The 19,087-nt window shown below is 40.2% G+C and overlaps 1 protein-coding gene across 5 annotated transcripts in view; it reads right to left on the minus strand.

Annotated features, from left to right (window-relative positions):
* NRP1 (neuropilin 1) overlaps window positions 1-19,087 on the minus strand; it is a 117,124-nt gene that overhangs the window by 20,343 nt on the left and 77,694 nt on the right. For 3 of the 5 annotated variants that reach the window (XM_065666710.1, XM_065666709.1, XM_065666713.1), the window contains 5 exons: window positions 13,784-13,939; window positions 10,791-10,935; window positions 8,988-9,319; window positions 4,336-4,480; window positions 1,300-1,404 (listed from right to left, as the gene is read on the minus strand). In XM_065666710.1, coding sequence (XP_065522782.1) covers window positions 1,300-1,404; window positions 4,336-4,480; window positions 8,988-9,319; window positions 10,791-10,935; window positions 13,784-13,939 — 883 coding nt within the window. The remainder of the gene's footprint in view (window positions 1-1,299; window positions 1,405-4,335; window positions 4,481-8,987; window positions 9,320-10,790; window positions 10,936-13,783; window positions 13,940-19,087) is intronic. The other 2 variants (XM_065666712.1, XM_065666711.1) reach the window with 1 other exon arrangement.

Consider the following 19,087-nt stretch of genomic DNA (forward strand, 5'->3'; position numbering starts at 1 on the left):
CCTGACTCTTGCCTTTCAGAAAAATAAATAAATTACAATGCTTAGTAACATTGAAAGCTTTCTGAGCTGCCTTAACACAATACTGACTATTTTATCAGACTCCCTGCATGGATGTTTTCAAAAAGAATAAGATTCATGTGAGACACTGATTTGAAAAGCAGTGACAGTGACCGTGCAGTGCCTTTTCCACTCAACAACTGTTTTTCAGTTTATGATTTGCAACATGAATTTACAGAAGACATTGGCAAAGCCCAGAAAGGGTTTGATGCTGAAACAGCACTTTCATTTATATCTGCTGTCAGGTGGTCTACTTGGTACCTTCCGAAAAACCACTCTTACCTAAGGTTTCCCAACATCCTCTTGGACAGCTATTGCCAGATTTTAATGCTATTTTATATCATGGATATAAGAAGCAATAAACATTTATTAGATAAGCATACTAAGGTGCAGTGATGAAATAACTTGTGTCACTGTGTCCAAAAATAAGCTCAATTACTGTAGATGCATAGATCTGCTACAGGAAGATCTCATCAAACAGGCCCAGAGCTTTGTGGAGCAGGTGACCTCCAAGAAGATATCAAAAATTTAGTGCTGCGGTGTCAGGTCTCTCAGAAGGACAGTGACTCTGTGCAAAAGTGGAAAAAATATGAACACTAGCAAGCTTCCTCTGCTACAGATGCAGACTATGTTACGCAGACTATGTTATGTCTCTCCCTCCTGTCTTTCTGCTACTGATGGCAGCTTGGAAAACATCACTCTCTCTGTGACTAATGCAGTGTTAGTGGGGAAGCGCATGGAAATACATCTGGCAGTCTATGTGTGAGTATGCTTTGATGAAATAATTCTCATATTTTTTTCTGTCTGGGAAAGGTTTGGGGCTGAGATTTGAGTCCTATACTAAATTTTAGGTTTGGAAGCATATACATATCTTGAACCTAAACAATATTTCATTTTGAGTTCTTTAGTCTCAGACAAGAAACCTAAAAAGGTTTGTCCAGCTTTTTTCTTAATAAGTTTGATTAGGACATTTGATTAGACACAATTCCTGCTTAAAGAAATTGCCCTCTCTTCCAGATAGGCACTATTATTTGCTTCAAAAATTACATAGCTGAGAAAACAATCAAAAGTATTGTCATATGTAAAAGGCAGATGCCTATGTTTTGACAGCACTGACAATACAAACTGCATACCAATGTCCATTTATGTCGAGTGATTAAATCAGTGCAAACATTTAGCTGGTAACTGGTGATGGATATGAGCTACAGTGAAGCTGCAGTGGAATGAGGATGGTTTCTGCACCTGTCAGTTGGTAGTCATCACCTGTGCCACTGTGACAGTTTGCCTGGTCATCATCACATTCATCCACGGGTTTGCCTTCAGAAACGGTAGGGACAGCAGTAGGAGCTGAAACAAAATCGAGTCATTTAGTTAAAATGCGCTAGAGAATCACCATGCAATTGGCAAGAAAATTCTGATGAGCACCATGTACTGTCATCTCATGTATCTCAGCAATGAAGCAACTTTACTTTGCAGGTTAGTTAGCATTTCTTTGCAATGGGATACATCTGTTCTGCCTCCTTGCACTGAGGCACCCTGCAATGTCTGAGCTCAAGGGCTGAGCAGAGTTGCACAGCAAAAACCCTTGATGGCCTGTCCACTGGCTGATGAGTATTTGTTGTTCCTACCAACAAAGGAACCACCAACGAGTGAAAGCCTGGCAGAATGGGAGTTTTTGGAGGTGTGGTGAGGTAGAAAACCCATGATTTTTTCCAGACCAAATCTCTGTGCTCAGGCCTATACAGAGGAGCCAGGGGGGTGTGTGCCTAAAGTGGCAATTTTCCAGCATTCACCACATTGCTGAAGACCTCTCTGCAGAGCACATGTGAGAGAGGAAATGTCTGACCAGAGTCCCAGTAACAGTGGCAGGAAGGCAGTGTGATGTAGAATCACTTTGTGCTCAATAAGGAGATCTGGAAGGAGTGTCTTTTGTTTTCATTGAAGTTATAAATAAGACATCAGTGATGTCAGTCATCCCTCCCGGCCACCTGCCTGCTTCTCATTGGTAATGGCTTTCCGGTAGCTGCTGTATAACCAATAAAAGTCTGACCTTTGTTATTAGAGTTAAAAGCTTGAGAAAATATATCTATACCTCAGTATCTGCAAAATATGCCACATCTGGAAAATCTGAATAAAGATACTTGGTGTTATGTTTAGGTTTATGTTTCATGCTGCACGTATAGTTCCTTGGCTTATTTTAACCGCTCTGGGAGCATGATCCAGGCTTTTGTCTATTCTTACCTACTGTTATTTTCATTAACAATCTTTTCCTCTCATTATAAGCTATGAAATAATGCATCCCTTTCTCAGATTCTTCTTTGCCCTTTACCAAGTTCCCCAGAGCCTGCTGGCCACATAAAATCACATGCAATGACTTTTTGGCCTGAAAACGTAAGGAGGGACTGTAGTTTCTTTAGTAGCTATATTCTGGAATGAAACATGGCTCTTTAGGACCTGGACCTATGCTTTACAGGTGCAATCTATCCCTAGTTACAGAAGCAGTTCTGTACGTATTATGAATTATGCAGAGAGCATTTGTTCCCCACATTGCTTTGAAAACCCCTCTGGGACCTTCTTCTAGCTTTCCACATCCAGTTGAGTTTCTTATTCTGATCTTCGTGCCCCTGCATAGCCTGAAGCTTGCCTACATCTCTGCCATCATTTCGTATAAGCCCCACGGGATGCTTCAAGCACACAAAACTTCCCCTTGCTCATTACTGCTGGAGAGCTGATTTCTGCTCCTGTCTGCACCTACTTCCATGCTTCTTTTCTCATCTCAGCTCCTTTCTTGCTCAATAAATCTCAAGGGACCTATCTTCATTCAACTCCCTCCTTAAGATGCAGTTATACAACAAAGTTTTCTTATTATGGTTCTCCCACAGGTAAATGGGAATTGACCTCACCTGTCCATGGGTGACCTACAGGTGAGCAGCTTTAAAAGTATACCATAGCAGAAAGACAAATGCAGGAAGATATGTCCCACTGAAAAACTGTACTTGCTGTTGCAGTGTGCCTAAAAGCAAAGGTGTTTTGCCTGGACATTCTCCTCTTCGATTCCTCCATCTCATTGAGTAGCACAGTTTTGTAAGGTGGTCCATGGACTCACTTTTAATATCTAGGTGGCTACAGAAACTCTGTGGCAGAAGGACTTTGTCAGCAGGTTGTGATTTTACATAAGGCAGGTGATGGGTTTTCTTTTTTCTGAGCAAGTAGCACAATAGTCTGCAGGAACTAAGTATTTCCACAGGAAACGAGGGCTTCCTGCAGGAATTAAGAAGTATTTCCAACCTCCCCACCTTCCGGGCCAAGTAAAAAGCACAATTATCCAATCTGGCCTTCATTAAAAAATCAACACAGAACTCATAAATCTCACAGCAAATGCCTCCCACTTTGCCGCCTTGAGAAAGAAATGGTGAGAAAGAAACGGAGGCAGAGCAATCAGTTCCATTCATCTTGGGAGCCTGTTCAACTACTTCTATACAAGCTATCATATGAAACCCTGAAGAATATGGTTTGTTGTTCTGTGTATTGTTAAGCTGTGTGGTTTATAAGCCATGCCACTATACCATCATCCACCAGATAAAATGGTGGAATTCACTTAGTGTTATCTGTAGTTATCTGTGAAGTTAAATAATTATTGTTTATATAACAAGAATTAAAGCTTGACTTCATGTCATAGTCCAAAGAGAAATATCTAAACTTTGCTTTTCCTGGTCTTTCATCTCCTACACTGTTGCAAAAGTAAAGTTCGGTAAGAAACAAAGAGGTCCCCATTACACCCCCAAAGGAACAGCACAGACACTGTCCAGCCAAGTAATCATTGGCCAACATAGTGTCTGGTATGATTTTCACAACCTTTGAAGGAGCAATGGACATAATTGCTATACTTAGTGCAAAGCTCTGCATTCTCAGAAAACATCTCTTCCAGGGTTGTATCATGGTAACATAAAATTTAACTTCCCATCTTTATTCCTTCCTAATAGCTCTATGCTTCTTGAAAGTATAATCATAAAGCTGCTTAAGGGAACAGAAAACCATGTGGAGAATATCACTATGATTCAAGCAAGGAATGGGAGAAAGAATAACATTTGTGCCTTGGCATGTTCAGATGTCTGAAGAGAAGAAACTGATTAGGCCAAGAAACGGCACTAATGGCAGTCATGGAAGTGAAAGTCCAATATGCTGAGTGTGCAGACACAGCACTGTTCAGCAGTAGTCCAAGTAGAGAATACATTTATGAAAATAATAGTGTGCATTCATCTCTAGCAGAGCAATTACCTTCTAGTTCACAGCCCAGCAGCTCCATTCGCAGCCCCAGTCCTCCGTGTGTGGCTCTCTCAGGGTAGACGCGGATGAATCTCGTTGTTACAGGTTCAAAAGTCCGCAGTTCAGGTGTGTCATAGTTGGTGTTGCCTTCAAAAGTCTACAAAGCACAACAAATGCTACTTGTTAGGAAAAAAAAAAGCTGCCTTCAACAATTGTCTTTTTTCCTTCATTCTCTAGTCTTTGAATTAGGTGAGCAGTAGGCTAGATTCTAACCTCTTAATAAGTGTCAGGCATTCTGTCCTAAATGAGAATGGAAAATACATAGTTAAAGCTTCTCTGAAAAGTAATGTATTTCATTTTTCATAAACTCAGTAGCAACCAATCCATCAGGGTCATAACAAGAGCTGACTGTTTAATGAGACATGTTTTTAAATGACACTCTGATCTGGGGTTTAACTGGGTGACATTTTCAACACTTCTCAGGGAAAAAAAAAGGGGCTGAGGTGAAGATCCTGTCACTTTTTAAGTGGTGACAATAATAATCCAACTATTCAAGAGAAAATTTCAATCTGATTTCCCCCAGTGACAGAGCTTCACAAGTTGTAGTTATTTCAAAAGGCATAAATTAAACTCCAGTAGCTGCAAGAGTTCTTCCAGTGAGCCTGCTATTGAATAAGAATAAAAAGAAAGAAAGAAAGAAGAAAGCTGCCTTCTGACAAACCTGCAATATAATCCAACGGGCAAGGCAGGGTCAGCAAATGTACATTTCAGAGAAAAATCTCTTCTCTGAGTTGCACTCTGGGTTTTTTAGCTATAATGCAGCTCTCAATGGCATTTGTTTGATACCTTAGGCTTCTCTTGTCAGTGATCTTTTGCATATAGAGCAAGTTATAGTTTGCACTTATAGCAACACCTCAGGTGCCTCCATGGAGACTATTGGTCCTTAGAATGAATTAACTGTACAGAGAAACAGTCCTTGCCATGAAGAATTTATAACCGCAGACAGGCAAAAGGGGTTCTTTTTGCCTTATTTTATGGTAAAAAATGACTTGGATTATCTAAGTGCAAAATATGGAAATGTATATAACAGAGAATTTAAAGTATTTTCATTTTTCCTATGAATTAGTTAAAATGGCAAAGCATGAAAAATAATTTGCCTTTGAACTACAGTTCAAATTCAAGATTAGAAGCACTATGATAAGATATTTCCAACTCATAGCTGTGAAGCATGAAGCCTTCTTCAGGAAGAAACCACCAGATCCTCTTTCTTTCAAAGGAGAAGGAAACCCAAGATGCAATGAACTCCTCCAATTGATTTGGGGCAGAGGAAATAGAGGCCATGGGAAAAGCTGTCTGTATTTCCCAAAATATGTATTTGCACAAAAGCAGCATAGGTAAACCTGATTGCTGGTTGTATTTTCAAAGCAGTCCTAAAAGCCTGGCTTTGTTTTACTGTACACTTCTGTACTATGGACCAATGGCCCACAGCCCCTTCTGGCTGTTGGTTACATTGCCAGTCTCAAAAGCCAACGATGATGGGAGATTATAAACAACTAAATTAAAAAAAATAATTTCAACATTAATGCTTCTGCTCCTACTTTCTAGAGGAGATTGTACTCCCAAGGTGGCTTGGGGCACCGGTTGACCTGGTGTTCTGCCATAGAAGACATATGTCAAGAATTCACATGGAGATGGCCTGTCAGATCTAATTAACATGGAATTATGTATTCTTATATTTGAATAGCAATGCAGTACAAGTGATCAGAAAGGCTACCTAGCATATGAGAAAGAATGACTGCTACTTTATGTGTAAAAAGTAAACAGACACATATATCTGAGGAATCCTTGCTTCCTTTCTAATAGTAGTCTTAATAGCAACATATAATAATGAAAACTGTTTTATAAAAGACATCAGTACTGGAGTACTGACACATAGACATTAGAATTCAATAGGCATCTAGAATTATATTGAATCATTGTCCTCTGTAGTGCAGAGCTGCTTGTGATTTGATTTTGACTGTTCATTTAAAACCCATCCTGATATTTTTTGTGGGGGAGGAGAGAGGAGTATACAGCAAAACTTCCCTTGGTGAATGTCTTTTATATAGGCTATGTCACAAATTGCTTTACTTAACTACAGAGATAAGTTATAATAAATAATAACTAAACAAAAGAGAAGCGAAACAGGTGAGAGGAAAAAAAATTCTTCCTAACATCTTTTAAAATGAAAATAAACATTGCATAAAAATCTAACAAGGTTGTTCCAAGTGGCATGATATTCAGAAGTTTCTGTTACCAGAAATTATGAGACAAGGTGCAAAGAAAGACAGAAAAAGTGGAAGGAGGGAAGAAGTATGAAAGAAAAAGATGACTTTCTGGAGTAAGCTTGGGTAAGACTATGGACAAAAAGTACTAATTGGATCTTGAAATGAAAATGGGGTTTTGTATGGATGTTTGAGGGTTTGTGATGTTCACTCCTTTGAGTGCTAAAGGGGGAAACATTCTGCACATTCAAAACCAGCAGAAATCGGGTCAGTCAAAGAGGAAGGAGTTACGGTAGTCCTAGTGAAAGGAGCTGCAGGCACAGATGACAAGATCATTGTTGAGAAACATGGCAATGTTTCAGCCTTCGGACATATTCTGTTGTTGTTTTAGCTTGTCACTGCTCTTTCTTTCTTAAAATGCAGTTGTTTTTTTATTGAAAGTCAAGATTCTAAGCAAGCGAAACGATGTGTTTCATTTCATACAACAGGGCTGTTTCTAATCCACATTCCTGCTGTGACTCATTATAGCATGCTGTCCCATACAGCTCCACTTACATTTAAAAATACTACATTCCAGTATTAACATTTTAAATCCCTCAGACTCCCAAATAGTGGGATTTATCTGATACTCTTTAAAGAAAACTTGTGCTTTGGAAGAAAGTTTATCGAATGTCTTGAATTTTTGGGAAGGATTATAATTTTGCCACAAGAGATTTGGATTCCAGCCCTCCCCATTCCGTTAATCTTGAAAGTTCATTTCCAGTAGTGATGAAAGCTGAGGATGGCCTCGGTGAGTTAGTTAGCACACTGGTTTTCTTGTCAAACTGCTAACTTCTGACAACGATGGCAAGTGCTTGTATTAGAAAACAGAAAGCCATGCAGCAGACGGCGCACTGCTTTGAAAGCATATGGCATTATTTTTTTCCCTCGTTGAGCCACAGTGTAGAAGTACATGTCAAAACAACATCTATTTTAGAAAGAAAATGGTTAGATCCCATTGTTGATTTACACTCTCTTCACACTTTATGATGAAGTCAAAACTCATGGTAACAAGAGAAAGGAGCTGACTGCAAGGGCTGAATTCGTTTAGTTTTAATCCCCAAAACAAATGATGAAAAGTGAGAAAATGCAGACATACTCAGTGAGATTAAAACAGGAGAGAATGAAGTCCAATATTTACTAAATGTGCCTGGAAAAGCTACATCCATGGTCCCCCTCAGCTTTTCCTTTCAGGAAAGACAGGTCTGTCCAAGGGACGAGTCTATATAGCACAACAGCTTTTGCATCTAATTTTCAGGCTTACGCAGATGAGATACAGAGCAACTCTCAGTTCCCATCTGCCAAACACCACACCAATTTGCCTTTTGAAGTCACAACGTGGTATATGATTTCTTGATCATCCCAGTATTGCAGCAACAGTTGGTAAAGAGGACTGTGTGCCCATTGGTTTCCTCAAGCAACAGGTTAGGAAGACTAAAAAAGGATTGTGCCCTTTGAGGCAACAATGCACTTTGTGTGAATGATGGCAAAACAGGATGGAAGACCTGATGAATGGGATTTAGGGTGAATAAGATAAACTCTTGGTGCAACTTGTGTCTTGAAAAGCATACATTCAAAACCAAAAAAAAAATAGGTACATTCTCAGAAACTTTTCTGGGCCACACTCATTTTCTTCCCCTTTGAATCTAACTCAGCAAGCCTTCCTCTGTAAATCTCTTGAAGTTTCTGCTTGAATCTATGAACCAGCTACCCTTTCTTCCCAAGCAACCTCAAAGATGCTTCCCCTGTTGACAGTACAATTGTACTTGTCACTTGGGATGGCATAAAAAGTCAAAAACTCCAGCACTTTTGGTGGGGCTTGGATCAGACCATTACAGAGAGTCTGTGAAGCTCTCAAAGTAGTCTATAGGCAGTTCAGAAATCCAACACATAGCCCACTGAGTTAAATAACACTGTTCTCATTCTACTGCGCAGACAAAAAAGAAGCAAAAGAAAAGTAATTCAGTGTTTCAAATAAGTTTGTTCACTGTCAGTGGAAAAACTGCAGAGGAAACTATTTTTCTGGCAGTGTCACATATTACCATCACATGGTATTTTTCAAGTAACCTAGGGGCCACAAAGTCAAGCCACCCTTGTCAGACCTAAAGTTTGAGCTAGCTGTGAATAAACAAAAACTTTGCTGCAGAGAAAGGCAAATGTCCTAAGGCTAGCTCCTGCCCTCAGGCATGGGACGGTTCCCACAGCATCCCTTCAGGGTTGCTGCCCTTGAAGTCCTCCTGCTTGGCTTCATCCCAGCTGTCTGCCTTTTCTAAGGTCAGAGACAGACGTGTACAAATTTAATGAAAACTTTTTTTCTTTTGAATTTAACTCTTTGTTTTAGTGCAGAGCTTTCCTCCTTACCTTTATCTTTTTCTTGCTGGAATCCATGATCATTTTCCAATCTGACCCATTGTTGCTGTAGCCAATTTTGAATTTTTTCATGAATACTTTGTTTTCTCGGTGCTTGCCTCCTTGGACAATTATTCCCCTCACTTTCTTTTCTTCTCCAAGGTCTATCTGAAGCCATTCATTTGTATATGGATGAGTAGTTGGTGGCAGCGCCCAACCTGAACGGCTTGTTATGAGGCGAGCATTTTCTGGGATCCAGTTTCGATCAACTTGAGTAGATGCAGTAATCTGAGAGTCAGAAATGAGCCCAGACACCATACCCAGCATCCCAGAGCAAGGATAATCTACAGAGAAACAAACAAATAGATAGTTAATCTGAACAAACACCAAAACAGAAACAGGACACATCAGTCAATTTAGCTATAATGAGCAATTACTTCTTTCTTTCTTACATCCAAAATAATCTTTCTGGATTTGTGTATAATTTTCATTTGTTCAAACTTGCACATCCTAGTTTTGGCAGGAAGTACCAAAATAACACAAGTATTTCTGGCTTGATGGGAACCAAAAGGACCAGAAAATCGTATTCTATTCTTGTTTTCTATTCTTCTTGCTAAGGCAAAGAGTGCAGGGTCGCATCTGAATTTGTGAATATTTCCCTAGAGAAAACTCCCCAAATCAGCCAAAACCTGGTTGCAGAATCCTTAATTTTGGTGACATTGGAAATGGAAATCTTTTATACATTCTGTAACTTATAATTTATTGCCGCACTTGAGATTTTCATGTTGTTTTTCTTTGGTCTTTTAGGCTTTTTCAAATGACACAGAAGCTAAATAGTTGCTTCTTTTATGGTCCCAGCTAAATATAAGTTTAAAGTCCCTGCTAACAAGAAATAGAGATTTCCAGTATAGAATGTAACAGCAGTTCTGCTGATACTACCTTCATCTAATCTGAAAAGATTTCATAGAATGACTTAGTATTGTATAACATAGTAACCAGTGGAACTTGTTTTCCTGGTTTATGGAAACCAGTCCTAAGAAACATTTTCAAGACTAAAGAAACACTTCAAATGAAAAAAAAAAAAAAGATAATCTCTAGAACTATTTAAGATCAGTTCCAATGAACTGTATTAAATGCTGCAAAATGATGGTATGTATTTTTTAGAAAAATTAACTTTGTAAATCTATTAAATAATTAATTTTCTTCAAATAGAACTTGTATTTTTACTTTACATATAAAAATGCTTCTATTTTGTAGAAGTCATAGAAATACTAAAACTAGGTGGAAAAAAGGCCAGAAAACATTCCTGCTTGTGACTGGTCTGTCTTTTGGTTTTTTGGTGTTTTTTTTTGTTTTGTTTTGTTTTGTTTTTAATCCAAGATAGTTTTTTGATGATAATGCTTGAATAGGCTTCAGATCTAAGGGTTCGTACCTTGCAATGCAAGCTATGTATGTTTGTTTCTTGGGAAACCTGCTGAGAACTATCTATAAATAGCAGGCATGAGAGAGAGACACTGTAGGTTTAGGAAGGAAAAACAAGATAGGAATTTGCAAAGTGTCTGTGTATTTCAGGTATTCTGCATGGATCTATAAAATAACTAAACTGAACACCTGAAAGGCAATGCCAGAGAAACATTCGGATAACCCTGTATGTTTGGGTTGTAGTGTTTTATTGTCTTTGGGTTGTTCTTTTTTTTTCATTTATCCACTCAGACCACCTCGGTAATAGCGAAGATGCATTCCAGTCATAAAAATGAAACCCACAGCACAGGCAAAATAAGTTCCCTTGGTTTTAAAATCCTTCCCAACACATACCTGTTACTTTGCAGCCATAAACTTCAAATCTTAGTGATACTCCATTTTCCCAAGACACAGGTCTAATTCGCACAAACCGTGTTAAAACTGGTTTGGCAAAAGGTCTGTAAACAACATCAGTGGGATTGCTATTCCCTTGAAACACCTTTGTGTGGAAAGAAAAAGTATATATTTGTTAGGCTTTCTCTTAAATGGTGTTTTGTTTATAATTCTGTGTTTTACAGGTAGTTATGATTTAAGGTCTAACCACGGTTATCTAGGGAAGGGAGGTTTGAGACAAAAGACTTGCGTGGGGAATTATTTCATTAAATTCTAAGCCAGTTTTTGGAGACAGATAAGCTTTCCTTGGAGAGGAAAAAAGAAGATTCAACATGTTCAATAATATGAAAAAATACTTGCCAGCTGCAGAGTCCCACAACACACCATAACACTGCAGAGCATCTTGAGAGCAAGAGCTCAACTGAGTGCAACAAGGGTCTGTCCACTCCCTGCCTATTTTGAAGTGTTCCTAACGCCCAGATTTACATGCAGGAATGACATATGATGGTCTTTCTCACCCAAGGACTGCCGTGTCCTGGAACAATCCCTCAATGTCCCATTAGGCAGATTTATTCCTTGTACATTTATAGAATGATGCAAAAAGCTTCAGAACCTCTGGGCCAAATTAAAGGTTTGGATGTTAGACTGTAAATATCCCATATGGAGTTAGGATAAAAACACACATTATTTTGCTATCCTTGGACTTAAAAGAGTTTTGCAGAGTGCATTGTGCAAAACTTGCTTTGTTAACCTGCTGGTTTTAAGTAATTTTTAACAAGGATAAACATACTCAGTTTTTCTTGCATACTGAGATGGAAGTCTATCTAAAATGTACATAGCAGGCTCTAAGATTTTGTCTGTGTCCCCTGAGGCTAGCAGTCAAATTATATGAACAATGAGACTTCCACAAGAAGGGTCAGGATTGTGCTGTGCTTTCATGTTGAGGATCCTGCAGACACGCTCCTTCCTAGCAGAACTGAAACCTTGCAATGTTCTAGCCCAAAGAAGGTGATTCAGCTTCCTGCTTCTTCCTCATGTAGAGAGGAACAATTTCCTGTTTTCCATAGATATAAACCTCTCTCCTTTTATGGGAGATACATACACTGTCCACTTTCCTGTTTGTTACTTGCAACAACTACACTCATGGAGCAGAGGCCAGCAGCACACAGCTGTCAACTCATCAGGCTCAGTTATATCTCAAGTAATTTAGCATAGGAGTTTCATATCTAGCGGAAGATTTTAGATGGAGCTACTTCTCAGCAACTTTTTTTTTTTTTTTTTTTCTCAGGGAGAACCTGCTGTTTTGTCAAGGTCTAACTCTCACAGAGAAAATGAGTCTTTTCTCAAAAGTACACAACTTCTCATTTGCAGTCAGTGAACTCTCATGTCCCAGCTCTCGTGTGAGGCTGCCTTGAAGAGATCTGCGGCTGCCTGCTTTTGTTGTTTCTTCAGTAGCCAAGACTACTTAACTTTTCATTTGTTTAAAGATATCAGAGGAAGACTGGTGCATAGTTTTTTTCTTGACCTGATCAACAGCAAAATATAGCCATTTTAGAAACCTGATTCTTTTATAAACCCTTCGAACAAATAACAGGTTTAGTAAGTGTTCTCACTAAGGACATCATGTACAAAAGAAACTCGTATAAATTACACTCTTGAAGAGTTTACAAATAGAAGCTGGTATTGAAAATCAAGGAAGGTCTGATTCTGAAAGAGGCATTTGTTCATATTATGGAAACCAGAGCCAGGAGACCCTGTGTTTCAGGAGACCAGCCACAGGGTTTGCTCCTCTTGTAACTTTGGGCAAGTCAGTTATTGTACCTCTGTACATCATTATACAGTACCCACATTGTAGCATTTGAACTTCTAAAGTTCCTTCTCTGTAAAAACAGGATAATACCTGTCAAAGAAAAGCTTTCAGGATTCATTTTTTGTTGTTTTACGAAGTGTTTCAAGGAAGAAAGATGTGTTAAACACTGCTATCATTTTGCTTAGATAAATACAGTGGACTTGGCATAGCACTTACAGATGAACCAGGGACAAATATCAGTAACCAAATATTTAGAGCTAGATATGGTTGCACTGATAGAGTTTAATATTGTCCAGCTCTTCTGGGTCTTCACAGAAGGGTCACAAAAAAGCTATTTTGAAGGGAGGTACCGCAAAATCTTTCCAGTTGCATCAGCCACTGGCAGCCTCGAGGGATGATGCTCCTGGGCACATCCTGAACAAGGTGGGAAGGGAAGCACAGCCTCAGTGGAGCTATTCATGTGAGAGTTGGAGCAGAACTGACTTCTCAGTAATGAGCTCTATGCTCATGGTAGCACATAATGAAGATTTTTCTTAGGAGTGTCTAAATCTGTTTCATTGGGAGGTCACAGAGAGCAAATCCGCTGATAAATGGAAAGGTGCTAAAAATCTATAAGGATGGAAAGATGTGCCTAGTTATCTGTCTGCATGACCCCCATCACTGGGATGCTTGGAAGTCTAACAAACTACTAATCACTTGCTAGCCCTCCAGCAAGACAGCATGGCTATGCATGGGGATCTGAGGCACTGACACACTGCATATCCACAGCTTCACTGCAGATAAGGGAGCTACATATTTTTTAAAAGGTTCCCCACAGTGTTTTTCTTAAGGTCACATAGAAAATCTCTGGCAAACTAGGAAACAGTAGCACACTCCAGGGAAAAATCCTGAACCACTCACATTATGTTGGGTACAACAGACAGGGCAGCACCTTGCACCATTTTCAGTTGCTCTGTGCTTTGGATAAACAATTTTTGTAGTTCATTACTAACTGAGACAATAGCTATGTTTTGGATTTGGGATATTATTAAGCCTGAGCAACCTGATGAAAACTGTGATACCTTATCCCTGTTTTTAAAAAAAAACCAATTGATAGTAACTAAACAGTTCTTAGCCAAAGAGAGGTATAGGAGAAAAGACTTACAACAGGCTTGTTTCCCTCCTTCAGTGTAATCCAGTCCTCTCCATTGGAGCTGACATCTACGCGGTATGTTTTCAGATAATATTCTTTCTTTGTTTCTTTTGAGATGGCTCCTTGAGTCCCAATTCCAGAAACAAAGCGGAGAAGGCCTAAATCTACCTGTGGTAACAAATGAATTGAGACAGGAGGACAATCAGTTCAGAGCATAACAACACTGCAGAAGTGACACCCACTCTGCCCCCCCCTCCCCCCCCATGTTTTACAAAGATAATAAGGATTTCATATAAAGGAAATTGCAACATATTGTTGATCATAATATAGCCATAATGTCCTCTTTTGGTAAATAGTGTCAACACAAGAGATGGGAACATTTGCCTAATTACCCAGAAGTGTTAGTCACATGCCAGATAATTAAATTTCCTCTGTGGGGGAAGAACAAGAGACCCCATCAGTGCAAATGGAAAACACCAGGCTGCAGAGAAGTTACTAGAGGAGCTCCTCGAGGATCTGTCTCATGTACAATCTTACTTAATACTTTCATTTACTACCTTGCATAGATGCTAATGAAATTTGCTACGGACACAAAGCTGCAAGGCATTGGCAATACAGGGGAGACTCATGCAGTGAGAGCTGAACGACCTTAAGGAGTGCACTTTTAGAAATGGGATGAAATTTAATAGTTCAATATCAAAGTCGTGCACTTAGGGAATGATAACAAGAATTCTGCTAAAACCCAGGGGCTCATCATTTGCAAACAGAAGAGGAGAAAAGAAACCCGTGGTGTATTAGTGAGTCACAAGATACTTATGAATCACTGTGTGATTTTGCTGGGGAAAAAGCAAATGAGTTTCTTGTACTGTATGATGCATTTGAAGAAAACAGAAAGAAGCATTAGCACAGGCGCAATAATTCTGTTCTAACTGTCAAATGTAATGAACATTAGAAAATGGTGGCATTTTGAACTTGCAGGAGAAATGAATGCTATGGTGTGCACACGAATGTATGTTAGAATGTATGTATTCTCTCTTCTTCACTCATTCTTTCTCTTTCTCTCATAAAGTTACATTGCAGCCAAATGGACAAGTGATTTAGGTTAAGTTTCCCTTCCCCCACTTGTTTATTTGTTTGTCAACCAGATCTGTTTACTTATCTAGTTCATCATGTGGTACAACAGAAGATGTATTGACATAGCAGGGAGGATGATGTGGGGTGCGGGAGTGCAGCTACTCAAAGTCAGTTCTGCTGGCAAACAAAACCTTTGTCCCAGTGTACAACTGCAGCTGCCAAATGGATGAAACTAGTCACCAAACTTTCTCACAGCCAGGTTGGCAAAACAGCTTTGCAATGGCTTACAGCCTTTCTTTAACCATAACAACAAATCAATGAAAACCAAAGTCATCGCCCCCTTTCTCTGCAGCCAGAACCTTCTCTTTGTTTCCTAAAGCAAACCACTTAATTTCAGTATAAAATGACACTATCCATAAAATATTAATTGGACTAATTTATTTCCCTAAACTTCAGTTGTCCAGACCTTAGTAGGATAATAATAGGTTAATTAACTCTTCCCAAGTGAATGTCCCATGAATGTCTTAGGCTTTTTATCATTTCCCAAGTTCCAGGATGTGGAATATACGACCCCTGTGTCCCACAGGCATCCTTTTTCCTGGATGTGTGTCATATATCCAAAGGCGCTGGAGCAGTTAAATCAACATGCTCTCTCAAAAGGCTGAAGGAAGTGCTTGAGGACAGACTGGTTGCTCTCTCAATGCCCGTGTCATATGCGAGGCATTTTGAAGTCTTCCAGCACAAGAATAGGAGCCTTGTGTGTGACAGATAGAACTAGCTCTCAGGGCAAAGCCCCTGCCCCAGTTTTTAAGGCTGGTAAATTCTGTATGTAACATTTTAGCCCTTGTCTTTAGGGGTGAAATGCAACATATTTTTTTGTCACGATAAAAATGTTCAGTCTTAAAAAAAAAAAAAAAGAATCCCAGCACCGCCTTACAAAAACAATCAAGTGATTTAAAGTAACTGGAGAGTCTCAGATGTTAGATTGTTGCAATCTGAAAGTTAATGGAGGAATGTGGGCATCATTGCACTGAGCAATCTCAGCTTAACTTGAAATGCTCTCCAAACTGTACTCTGCTGATTGTAAAGTGTGCTGCACTGAGTTATGTCCAATACCACATTCACTTCCAGGCTGAAGTGCACTTGAAAATCTGGAAGTCTGAGGGAGTGCAGAGCTAAGTTATTTAAATGATCTGCTTCTCTTACAATTTGAAACAGCTCTTCAGTTTTGAAATGATTAGGGTCCCAAGCCTGTACTGTTCCAACTGATTTGAAATGATTCTAGTAGGGGCTTTTTAATATACAGTAAGTACTTCATTGTGAATAAAGTCAAGCAACGGCCTATTACAAGAGTTCTAGGTATTTGAAGGCAAGCTAAAATTTAACATTGGGGGTTTAGAGGAAGGTTTGATTAGTTGATGCCTGAACTAACAATTACAGCTACCAGTCACTGACTGTTAAGGCAACTCAGGCTTGCTCCATCAAAGAATTTAAGTTCCCCAGATTATGCTTGGTCCCAAATGCTGGTATTCAATATACCTCTTTAACTCCCAGGGCACTGAATATCCCACAGCACCTATCCCACTGCCTAGGTCTAAGTCCTAGACGCACAAAGAATATAGCCTGAAATCTGGCAGAATTTAAAAGGCAGGCAGAAATTCTCCTGCCAGAAGTTAGCTCACTGGGAGAGAAAGACTCTGAGAAGACCTCTAATTTATTGCCTCTAGATAGGGAAGGGGAAACCTCATTATTGCTCATGGCTCCAAAAACTGTGTAATATGGTACCGGAGTAGGAAGGCATCTCTGGTTAGTGAGAACATCCCTTCTTATAGGATGCCCTCTATCCAGATCAGCAAATCTAATGTGCTTCTAAAAAACGGGAATTATGTCGACAATAGTCCTCTCCTGGGGCACCTGGAGGTTGATGGGTTGAGTGTTTAGCTATGTGCCACAGTTTTAAACCTCTTGGAAAAGCAAGCTGCAACCCCAGGCCTGCCACATACCAGGGGGTGTTTGCTCACAAGCTGATTGATAGAAGAAAAAAGAATAACTTTTCTCTGTTAGTGTTTTGTGAAAAAGGAGAAGTGCAAATAAGAAAGGTGGGGCTAAGCAGAAGAGAAGCAGAAGGAGAGTTTTTAGTACTAACTCTGTGTCAATGCAGAGGTCCAGGAAAGAGGCAGAGCTTAAGGCATTTGCTTCCCTTTGACAGTTCTCTGCAGTGGCCTCCAGAGAGGAACCGCTCCTTTCCAGGTGCATTCAAACAAAATTGCAACACTGAGTACTCCTCTGTGGTGCCTAAGTATGTTTGTAAATCAAGCTCTAACTGTATCAGTCTTCTTCTCCAAGTAAGGTGAGAGAAATAAATTATGAAGAGAACTTCTTTACTGTAAGAGTGACAGAGCACTGGAACAGGTTGCCCAGGGGGGTTGTGGAGTCTCCTACACTGGAGATATTCAAGGCCCGCCTGGACAAGTTCCTGTGTGATGTACTGTAGGTTACCCTGCTCTTGCAGGGGGGTTGGACTAGATGATCTTTTGAGGTCCCTTCCAACCCTTGGGATTCTGTGATTCTGTGATTCTGTAACTACCCTCGGAATCTCGGTGGATAAAGAACTGGCTGGATGGCCGCACACAAAGAGTTGTGGTCAATGGCTCGATGTCTGACTGGAGACTGGTAACGAGTGGTGTCCCTCAGGGATCGGTGTTGGGACCGGTCTTGTTCAACGTCTTCATCGCTGACATGGACAGTGGGATTGAGTGCACCCTCAGCAAGTTTGCTGATGACACCAAGCTGTGTGGTCCGGTTGATATGCTGGAGGGAAGGGATGCCATCCAGAGGGACCTTGACACGCTTGTGAGGTGGGCTGATGCCAACCTTATGAAGTTCAACCATGACAAGTGCAAGGTCCTGCACCTGGGTCGGAGCAATCCCAGGCACAGCTACAGGTTGGGCAGAGAAGAGATTCAGAGCGGCCCTGCAGAGAAGGACTTGGGGGTGCTGGTCGATGAGAAAATGAACATGAGCCGGCAGTGTGCGCTCGCAGCCCAGAAAGCCAACCGTATCTTGGGCTGCATCAAAAGGAGCGTGACCTGCAGGTTGAAAGAGGTGATCCTGCCCCTCTACTCTGCTCTTGTGAGACCTCACCTGAAGTACTGTGTGCAGTTCTGGTGTCCTCAACATAAAAAGGACATGGAACTGCTGGAACAAGTCCAGAGGAGGGCCACGAGGATGATCAGGGGACTGGAGCACCTCCTGTATGAAGATAGGCTGAGGAAGTTGGGGCTGTTCAGCCTGGAGAAGAGAAGGCTGCGTGGGGACCTCATAGCAGCCTTCCAGTATCTGAAGGGGGCCTGTAGGGATGCTGGGGATGGACTCTTCATCAGGGACTGTAGTGACAGGACAAGGGGTAATGGGTTAAAACTTAAACAGGGGAAGTTTAGATTGGATATAAGGAGGAAATTCTTTCCTGTTAGGGTGGTGAGGCACTGGAATGCGTTGCTCAGGGGGGTTGTGAGTGCTCCGTCCCTGGCAGTGTTCAAGGCCAGGTTGGATGAAGCCTTGGGTGATATGGTTTAGTGTGAGGTGTCCCTGACTATGGCAAGGGGGTTGGAACTTGATGATCTTGAGGTCCTTTCCAACCCTAACTATTCTATGATTCTATAATTCTATGAAACTGCATGACATTTTCATGAGCTATTGAGCTCACTTTCATTAACCACTTTGTGATGTATTTTGTTTTCTTTTCAATGATTTTTAAAACTTTACTTTCTGTAAAATGCAAAATTGTGTGTAAAATGCACATTCTAAATGTTGCAGAGTTGAAGTTCAACCATATGAACTGCTATTAACAATTGGCACCTAGAGATACCAAAATGTAGCTGTGGCACAGTTTTGAATGATGTTAGCAAGAGGAAATATTGCAGAGGGTAGTATCTCTAGTACAGCTGTGTTAACAAACAGATAGGAGTTCTTAGGCTTTTTGGAGGCTTATGCTTATAGAGTATACTGTCTGTGTGATTTCCAATCAACTTTTATGCCATCTCCACAGAGGTCTCGAAGTGTTAACATTACCAGAAGTAACCTATTTTTCTCAGATTCAGTCTCCTCCAGCTGAGGTAGTAATACAAATCTTTAACAACTATTTCTTTCTTTTGGCCTTTTTGTTGCAAGAACTTGTGTTTCACATTAAAATGAACTGTGAAGAGAGGTGGTGGTGAAATACAGTACTTTGAAGATGAACAT

The sequence above is a fragment of the Lathamus discolor genome, chromosome 2, assembly GCF_037157495.1.
Source record: "Lathamus discolor isolate bLatDis1 chromosome 2, bLatDis1.hap1, whole genome shotgun sequence".
NCBI classification, from domain to species: domain Eukaryota; kingdom Metazoa; phylum Chordata; class Aves; order Psittaciformes; family Psittacidae; genus Lathamus; species Lathamus discolor.